Raw genomic sequence first — 9,402 nt, forward strand, 5'->3', positions numbered from 1 at the left:
AGGGCTCCGCAAATGGTGCAAAGGAGCCTCTGGTTTCCTGAGCACCTCCTGGACGCCCCCCTGGACCCCGTGCTTCCTGGAAACCCTGACCGTGGGCCCGATGCCTCTGCGTCACACGGGAAGGAGCTGGGCATTATCCACAGCTGCTGAGGGTCAGAAACGGGATTTGAACCCAGGTCCTCTGGCTGCAAAGTCTGCGCACTTCTTGGGCCAGTAGGTATGCACAGGTAGGAGGGCCCGTGCCACAGGGCGGGACGTCAGCTGGAGAAGGCAGTTAGGATTGCAGGAGGAAGAAGAAGGCTTTCGTGGAGGCCACAAGGCAAGTGGAAGGCCCGTGGCCTCAAAGGTGGAGCTGAGACCACTCAGGGAATCGAGGTGGCGGGGCCCAGCTGGGGGACAGGAACCAGGCAGAGGGAGCGGGCTCGCCGTGCAGGTGCTCCCGGCTCGGCCCAACCCCCGTCTCTCTCCCTCCGACAGCTGTGAGGTGCGCCCCGGACCCGAGTTCCTCACCCGCTCCTACACCTTCTACCCCAGCCGCCTCTTCCGAGCCTACCAGTTCTACTACAGGGACCCCTCCTGCCGGGAGCCCGCGCACTCCCTGCTCATCAAGGGCAAGGTCCGCCTGCGCCGGGCCTCCTGGGTTACCCGAGGTGCCACCGAGGCCGACTACCACCTGCACAAGGTGGGCATCGTCTTCCACAGCCGCCGCGCCCTGCTCGATGTCACCAGGAGCCTCAACCAGACCTGGGCGGGCCGGGACTGTGCCCAGCGGCTGCCCCCGGCCCGGGCCTGGCTGCCCGGCGCCCTCTACGAGCTGCTGAGTGCCCGGGCCAAGCAGGACTGCACGGAAGCCCTGGGCTTCACCATGCATGAGCTCAGCCTGGTCCGCATGCAGCGCCACCTGCAGCTGCAGCCCCGGGCCGGGCCCCGGCTAGTGGAGGAGCTGTACCTGGGGGACATCCACACCAACCACGCGGAGAGGCGGCACTACCGGCCCACGGGCTACCAGCGCCCGCTGCAGAGCGCCCTGGTGAGTCTAAAGCCCTGGGAGCACGAGCTCTGAGCCCCAAACCAATAGGCCCCCTATGGGCTGGTCCCTGCCTAGGACCCTTCTCTGCACCCCCAGGCTGGCCTACCTGCCTCAGGACATTTGCACATGCTGTTCCTTCTGCTTGAGACAGCTTTTCTCAGATCTTTACAGGGATGGCTTTTCCCAAAGGAACCATAGTTCAGCTTGTCTGAGGTCCTTCCTGTGGGCCCCACGGGGTCCCCTTCTGCCCCTGCTGGGCGTGTGGGCTTGGGCAGGCCTCTCTCAGCTCCCAGATCAGACGTTCCCTCCAATCCCCACTCTGCACATTTTCCAGCACTCAGTTTGCCCTGGGCTGCATGGTCTGTTTTCTTGCCACCTTCTCTAGAAGTAGACCCTCCGCAAGGGCAGGGCCCTGCTCTCTCCTCTGTCCCCACACGTGGCCTGGGTCTGGCAGACAGTCGGGGCCAATAAATATTAGTGAATGAACTGGGGAGAGGTCAGCGCTCCTCCGGGGCTCCGCTGGACGGCCACGCCGCCCGTGGAAAGTGCCCCCCCAAAGGTCCACGTGGACCTCGCTGCTGTCTGAAGCCGGAGACGCTGAGCGTGCCCCTTCACACTAAGGCCGGGGAAAGCAGCGCTGCTCAGGCCCTGCTCTCAAGACGCCATCACCTGGGCATCTTCTGAGAAGGCAGGGTCAGGCCCCGGGGTCCGGGTGGAGCCTGGGACCCTGCATGTCTAAGGGGCTCCCCGGTGGCCCAGGGACCGCCCTCTGGGCAGGGGCTGCAGTGCAAAGGGACATGTACTTCCCCCCCTCAACTCCCACGTGGATTTCACCTGCGGTGCTTAACCTAGATTCTTAAATTAAGGGGTCACTAACATACCGCCCTCATTTGGGGGAGATCTGGTGGCCCTTTCCTGCCTGATGGGCACACAGGCCCAAAGAATCCGAGCTCCACTCATGATGTATTCTTGGCACATAGTACAGAGCCTGGTCTGCATGGGGCAGGGGCTCGTGACTTCTCCAGTGCAGCGTGGGAAGCCTCAGGACCCACCCCCACCCCAACTCAGAAAAATGTTTGTAGGAGCGTAAGATAAAATACATAGAATTTAAACAGAAACCAATTCTATTAAAATAGCCACCCAGGGAACATCAGGGATATCCTTTATTCTCCGTAATTGAGGGTAAACAAGGTCCCAGTATCTTATTAAGAGGAGACAGGCAACAAAGTCGGAGGTTCCAGAAGTTACAGGGCTTCCTTGCCTACCCTGGCAATTACAAGAAAAGTTAACTTTTATTAGTGTGGGTGTGTGGAAAGTGAAGTCAAGGTAGGGCGCACCCAAGGAATATTTTTCAAAAGCAAGAATGAGTAGATTGGATATGTGAGTTTGGGAGCCCCTGTCGAGCGAGCCCTTAGGCAACCCTCCTGTGTCATTCAGCATGTATTGAGTGCCTACTGTGTACCCAGCACTCAAGGAACTAACCTCCCCCTCCAGAGGTGAGCAGCTGCGTGTCAAAGTACCCCAAAGAGAGGCACGAGGGATGAGCCCCATGGTACCTCCTCTCCTCTCCCGCCTCCTCCTCCCAACCCAGGATCTGGAGAGCAGAGAAGCAGCACAGGAAGTTCTCATCATCAGAAAATCAGCCTGAGTTCTTTTCGTGACCTCAAAATTATTCCCTTTTTGGCAGCCAATGTTCTAGGCTGGTCTGACGTTAATCCTACTTAAAGAGAAGAAGGCCCTGGCAGCGGGGTGATTACCGGCGCCCACCACCTCATTAGGAGGGCAAACTGCTCTGAACACGGAGAGGATGGACCCCCGGGGGCGCAGAGGATGACAATTTTCATGTCTCCCCAGGCAGGGCTGTGGGGCCGCAGACTCCTGCCCTCCTGCTGCCTGCCCAGCCAGCGTGGCCAATGCAACCTGCACAGTGATTGAGAAGCAGAACAGGAATGTGCGCGTAGATGAGCAGTGCCAGATGTACAGGCATTAAATTAAATATCTGCTCAGCAACTGCCCCCTCCTCGGGGGAAAGAGAGAGCGAGAGAGAGAGGGAGGAAAGAGACAGAGAGGGAGAGAGAGAGAGAATTTCAAAGAAGAAAATGCTGCAGATAAACCCCCAAGTAACGAATTAGTCGTTACCTTATGCTCTCTGGGGCCCGGGCCTTGCCCATGACCCAAACCAGATGGTAAACACGAACATTTTTAGAAGTTAATTTAAAACCAATTTGATCCCCAAATTCATTGCCTGGATGTAGAATCCTAATCAATCAGCCAACACTCGACCGAAATCATCTAAGCCTGGTGTCACCTCTGGGGGTTAATTAGAAACTGTTATGTGCTGTTTGAGAAATAACTTTATGTAACAGGTTTGAACCAGGGAGAGTTTGGCTTCCGCACAAGTGTGAATTCTGCTGGCTGGGGCCTTGTTAACACGTGCAACCCCGAAACCTCTGCAGAATGACGCCAGGAAGGGTTTTCATCTTTCATCCCCTCCGAATGCATCAGGAAAGAAGATGCCTGGTCTCTCTCATCTCTCACCTGAGAGGCTCACTGGCTCTCAATTTGTTTCTGTTATGCAGAAAACCACTTGCCCCGAATTACCAGCCGGTATCCCAAGTGTCCTGCCTGCAGAAGATCTCTCGTTTGCAGGGGGAATCGGGGAGGACAGGCCTGGTGTTATTTTGATGTAATGCATTACGCCCTGTCAATACACATCAGTGCGACAACAGTGGGAATGTGGGTTAAAATGCCTAAATTAGACTCTTATCAGCCAGCGTTCCAATTACCGGCACTCCAGCTAACTACCCAGCCGGCTCATTTCTTCCCATTACGCTTTTGCAGCCATTTACCAGCATTTCAAAGTGCCTTCGAGTCTGTCCTCGAGTCAAAATCTCCCAAACCAAAAATAATATAGTCTTCTGTATTATGGAAATCAAGTCAAGTTTAGGTTCATCATAGAATACAAATAATAAGCTGAAAATGCGGCAATCTGAAAAAGAAAAAGAAAAGGCAAACTGTTTCTTAATCGTCCTACAGTTTCTTTCTAAAGGAGGACTCCCGAATGCCACTTGTTTGGCATGAAACTCACTCGGCAGCCATCTGTGGAAATCTTTTGTTTTTTTTGGGGGGGGGGGAGCTGATTTCCCAGCCAGGCCCTCCAAATGCCCCTCTTTCCCCCTTGCCCGTCCAGCCCGCACCCCTGGCCTGAGATGGCAAGAGCAGGGGATGTCTGCTAAGTTCCCACGTCAACCTTGCTTTGACAAGTGGTTGTTTCCAGGACATTCACCTTTCAGAACGATGCTCTGGACTAAATTCTGGCCAATAGCTCTCTTTCAAAACACAAAAGAAAAACAAATACAGAAACAAAAAATCAAAAAACCCCAACAACCAAAAAAAAAAAAAAACCGCACCAGGATGTGTCTCTCTGGTTCCTGTTTGGCCTCTGCTGAGCCTTTTCCCTCCAAAATGCAGACTGACTACTCCCACACACTTTGGCTTGGCATCTGTTCCCTGTTGACGTGTTTTACTGTAAGCCCAGCTCTGCGCCTCTGTGAAGCAGGGACAACTGTAAATGAGGCCAAAGAGAGAGCAAAGCAAATGCCCGGCCTGGGACAACTGAGGGCCGTGGCTGTGGCTGCCACTCGAGAGGGTGGCTGGTTTCCTCTATGATAAATAACACCGGAATGAACATCTCAGGGCTACATCTCTTCTCCACTATCCACTAGTGCAGATGCTCCACAATGGGGCGCCAGGGCCACAATTACATTAACGGGCCTCATCCCCGTCGGCACACGCACTTCCCAAGGCGGTGAGGGAAAGATGCTCACTTACCCAGGGGAGGTTCTTGAAGCTACAAGAGCCTCCCTTGTCCACCCCAAGGTGGAGACGGCACTGCTGTGAGGACAGTGAAGTTTCCAGTATGGAAGGGATGGGGAAGAGGTGCCAGAGGTTCCAGCCCGTCTCCTCCACTTCCAGGCTGGAGACCATGGCAGGCCGCCCGGCCCACCGTGTTCCAGCGTCTTCGGCCAGAACATATGACAGTTGCCCGAGCAGGGCTGAGCATGACGCCTGGCACTTAGAAGGCTCCTAAAAGTGAGGGGTACGGGGCAGGGGGAGTAACAGTGGGTCAGGAGAAAGGTGACGAATTGGAAAGGTTGCATCTCAGGACCAAGCAGGATGCGTGTGGAAAGGCCACCTGCAAGGCCCAGGACATAAGGCGCCTCCATCTCTCCTTCATCTGTCCCCGTTCAGCCAGTCAGTGTGTGGCCGCTGTGAGCCAGGCACCGCACCAGGCCCCGGGGCTGGAGTAGCCACAGGGGCCTACCGTCCAGCATAGAGGGAGGGTGGAGGGAAGAGGACATAGGAAGTGACAGGTCTATGATCTGGAAAGTTCTCACTAAGGCCTTGCTGAGCTGAGATCGGAAGCAGCCTGCCAGGAGACATCTGGGGTCAGTTCCAGCTAGAGGGACAGCAGGTGCGGAGGCCCGGAAGGAGGAGCTTAGTGAGATCCGAGGAAAGCAAAGTGGCCGTGGGGGCGGGAGGCAGGGAGTGACCCGCGGGCGGGACCCCACGACACCCCCGCCTCCCCGGGCTGCACCGACGCCTCCTCCACGTCGGGCACTGACTGTTCTGTTTGTCTTGTGCCAGCACCACGCCCGGCCCTGCCCAGTGTGCAGCCTCATCGCGCGCTCCGACGAGCACCACCCGCCCGTGCTGCCCCCCCAGGCGGCCCTGCCCCTGCGCCTGGGCGGCCGGTGGGTCAGCCCCGGGTGCGAGGTGCGCCCCGCTGTGCTGTTCCTCACCAGGCTCTTCACCTTCCACGGGCACAACCGCTCCTGGGAGGGATATTACCGCCACTTCTCAGACCCCGCCTGCCACCAGCCCACCTTCACGGTCTACGCCGCGGGCCGCTACACCAGGGGCACGCCGTCCCGCAAGGTCCTCGGCGGCACCGAACTCGTGTTTCAGGTCACGCGGGCCCGAGTGACTCCCATGGACCAGGTCACCACGGCCATGCTCAACTTCTCCGAACCGAGCAGCTGCGGGGGCCCGGGGGCCTGGTCCCTGGGAACCGAGCGGGACGTCACAGCCACCAATGGGTGCCTGCCGCTGGGCATCAGGCTCCCCCACGTGGAGTACGAGCTCTTCAGGATGGAGCTAGACCCCCTCGGGCAAAGCCTGCTCTTCATCGGACAGAGGCCCACGGACGGGTCAAGTCCCGACACCCCGGAGAGGCGTCCCACGTCCTACCAGGCGCCCCTGGTGCTCTGTGACAGAGTGGCCCAGGGGGTGCCCGGGGCCCCACGGCACAGGCCTCCGCAGAAGCCCCTCCGTGGTGGGGGGCCCTGGCCTCTCCCCGTCCTGCCCCTCGCACTGGGGCTGGCCTTCCTCACGTGCCTATGAAATTGGCCTCTGACCTCTAGGCCGCCCCCGGACACTCGCCACCCTTGTGGACTCCCCCCGGGCACAGACTCCTCCACGTGTCCGCCAGAAGGGCCTGTCTTCCCGCTGCTCTGCCGACAGTCACGCGGCCCTGCCGTTGCCCGCCGGGGCTCCTGGGGGTCTCAGCCCCTGAGCCTGCGGCACCTGCGAAGCCCGAGGCACCTGCGAAGCCCGTGGCAGCTGAGCCTGTGGCACCTGCAAGCCTGTGGCACCTGCAAAGCCTGCGGCACCTACGAAGCCCACAGCCCCTGAACCCGCAGCCCCTGAACCCGCAGCACCTGCGAAGCCCACAGTACCTGAGTCTGCGGCACCTGCAAAGCCTGTGGCACCTGCAAAGCCTGCGGCACCTGCAGAGCCTGTGGCACCTGCAAAGCCTGCAGCCCCTGAACCCGCAGTCCCTGAGCCCGTGGCACCTGCAGAGCCCGCAGCACCTGAGCCTGCAGCCCCTGAGCCCGCGGCACCTGTGGAGCCCACGCCACGGCCCGCTAATTCAACTCGAGTGTCGAGCACGAACCCGGGCACGGCAGCGTCAGGTGCTTGGCGGGGTCCCCGGGGCTGGAGGGCAGCAGCCCCTCTCCCGCCCGACCTTGGCTTTCGGGCGCGCGGGAGCGAGGCTCTCTGCGCGGGTGCTGCCGCTGCTCTGCCGAGCCTGTGGATCGTTGTTTAAAGATTATTAATTCGAATTTAGCAACACAAACTCGAACCAGAGCCATGAATTAAAGATGCTGCTCCGGGCTTTCGGCACTTGGCGGCTTTCTGGGAGAGGCCTGGTCTCTTCAGGGGCAACTCAGCTTTCTTGAGTTTTGGCTGCGGGCGTTTGTCTGCACTTGCCTCCGCGTCGGGAGTCGGGCCTCAAGCCGTCTACGCGGCGCGGCTGGAGCAGCCCTCCCGGCCCGACGAAGGAGGCCGCGCGGGGCCCAGGAGAGCGCTGCGCGGCGCCGGCTGCTGCGGGCAGGTCTTTGGAGGAGCGCGGCGTTTCCAGCCTTTGGAAAGTAATTAATACTAATGACAGCGGAGACACTAAGGTGCTCTGTAATTAGCCCCGTACAGGCATCCTCTGTTTTCAAGATTCCCTGCGCTTAACTGACAAGGAGGGAGAGAGACCTCCGAATGGGTCTTTGGGACCATCCTAGGGAGAGGTCGGGGTCGCCGGGCCCCCAGGCAACGTGGGCTCGCCCCGATGTTCACGGGCCGGTGTCCCCTCCGATCAGAGGGGGCTGCCATCAAGGTGGGGACAGGCTGCGCCTCTGCAGGGCCCCCGCCTGCGTTCCTGGGGCCTTGCCCGTAACACTGCGAATTTTACTGGCATCCTGGTGGCTCCAGGGTTTCGGGGACTCTGGGGCTGGGAACCAACCCCCTCCCCGCCTCGATTCCTATCTCGGGCTCTTATCACAGATCTCGAACAACAATACAACAATCGAGGCTAAGGATGCTTTCAGAGGGAAGCCCTGTGTCCCCTGTTAGATTGTGTGGGGTTCCATCAGCCCGCTTAAATTGCTCTCACTTATCCACCCAGCGTTCTTTAAAAAAAAAAAAACAAAAAAACAAAACAAAAAAAAAACCCAGCAAGTTAATATTCTCGGTAGGTCTCAGAGAGCAATGAGTGTTCCTGGCATATTTACCAAAGTACAAAAAAATAATTAGATTATTTACGGTCTCAGGCTACACCAGGGTGGGGGGTACAGTTGCTGGTGGGGATGAGGGTGGGTGGCGATAATGTGTCCATGGCTGAGCAAGTCTTGTATCCGAGGCTCGAGGCAACCATGACACCATTTGTCATCAAATTTGAATCTTTTAATAAAATTAAACAGCCTGAAAAATGTTCTTGCCGGTTATTAAAGTCAACCAAGGGGATTATGGTTCTAAAGAAAGGAAGTGAAGTGTCTTCCAGGGAATGTGTGAAAGAGAATAAAACCAGTGGAGGTAAACCCCGGCTGTCTGTTATGCCCCTTCGGTTCAGGCGACTGCCCTGCCCTGTTACAAACTCTCCCAGAGCTTCCAGTACACTCGGAATAAAATGCCTCCTCCTCGGTCACTGATGTCTGCAAGGGCCAGCTGCACCTCCCACACCCTCGCTGCATCAGCCTTCCTTCTGTTTCTTGACCATAACAACCTGTTTCCTACCTCAGGGCCTTTGCACGTGTCACTGCTGCTACTCTTCCCCTGGATCCTCAGGAGCTTGGCCTTTTCAAGTCTCAGACCAGATGTCACCCACTTGGGGAGGCCAACTACCCGCAAACCCAAACAGCAGCCCCCCCTTCCCCTTCTGTCCTTCTATCCATCCATCCCTTCCATCCTGCTGTCCCTTCTTTATAATGCTCACTGATCACACTGTTGGAAACGACCATCCATTCACGCGTATGCTCTGCCTCCTGCACCACAACTATAAGCTCCACGGAACAAGGAAGGCCCGAGCTGGCCTCGACAGTCCCTTCCAGCAGTGCGCGCGCACACTAGCACCTCAGTAAGTACAGGCGAGTAACACGTGTTTACGATGCCAGTCCGTCCTCACACCGAGACCTGTGACGGGGCTGCTGGCTCATGCCAGGCACAGCATCTCTCAGTGGGGGGCAGGGGACACGGGAGGTGAGGGCTGTGACTCTGCATCTTGCTCCTGAGGATGCTAAAGACTCAGAGAGGACAAAGGGCTTTGCCCAAGATCACCAGCACCTGGGCCCCAGAACCCGAGGCCTGAGCATCTGTCTTGGGGTGTTTCTGGGGTCCCAGGCCCCTCATAGGTAACAGTGGAATTCCTTGACTGTATTTGGGGAAAGTGACGCAGAGCTGCCTTGTGGGCACAGCATAAGCCACTGCTATTTAGAGTCCCCTGGGCTGGACCCAGGTGCCCTCCTCCCAGGAGCAGTGGATGCTGACAAAAGGCCACGGCTGGAGAAAGGACCACAAGCCCTTTGCTCCCGGACTGAAAGAAG

General features: G+C 57.9%; 1 protein-coding gene across 1 annotated transcript in view; it reads left to right on the forward strand.

Moving 5' to 3' along the window:
* The window catches only part of APCDD1L (APC down-regulated 1 like), a 52,071-nt gene extending 43,779 nt beyond the window's left edge, over positions 1-8,292 (forward strand). Inside the window, exons 3-4 of the mRNA XM_072735518.1 lie at positions 478-1,030; positions 5,678-8,292. Coding sequence (XP_072591619.1) covers positions 478-1,030; positions 5,678-6,433 — 1,309 coding nt within the window. The 3' untranslated portion in view covers positions 6,434-8,292. The remainder of the gene's footprint in view (positions 1-477; positions 1,031-5,677) is intronic.
* The last annotated feature ends 1,110 nt before the right edge of the window (positions 8,293-9,402 follow it).

The sequence above is a fragment of the Vulpes vulpes genome, chromosome 14 (genome assembly GCF_048418805.1).
Source record: "Vulpes vulpes isolate BD-2025 chromosome 14, VulVul3, whole genome shotgun sequence".
In the NCBI taxonomy this organism is placed as follows: Eukaryota; Metazoa; Chordata; class Mammalia; order Carnivora; family Canidae; genus Vulpes; species Vulpes vulpes.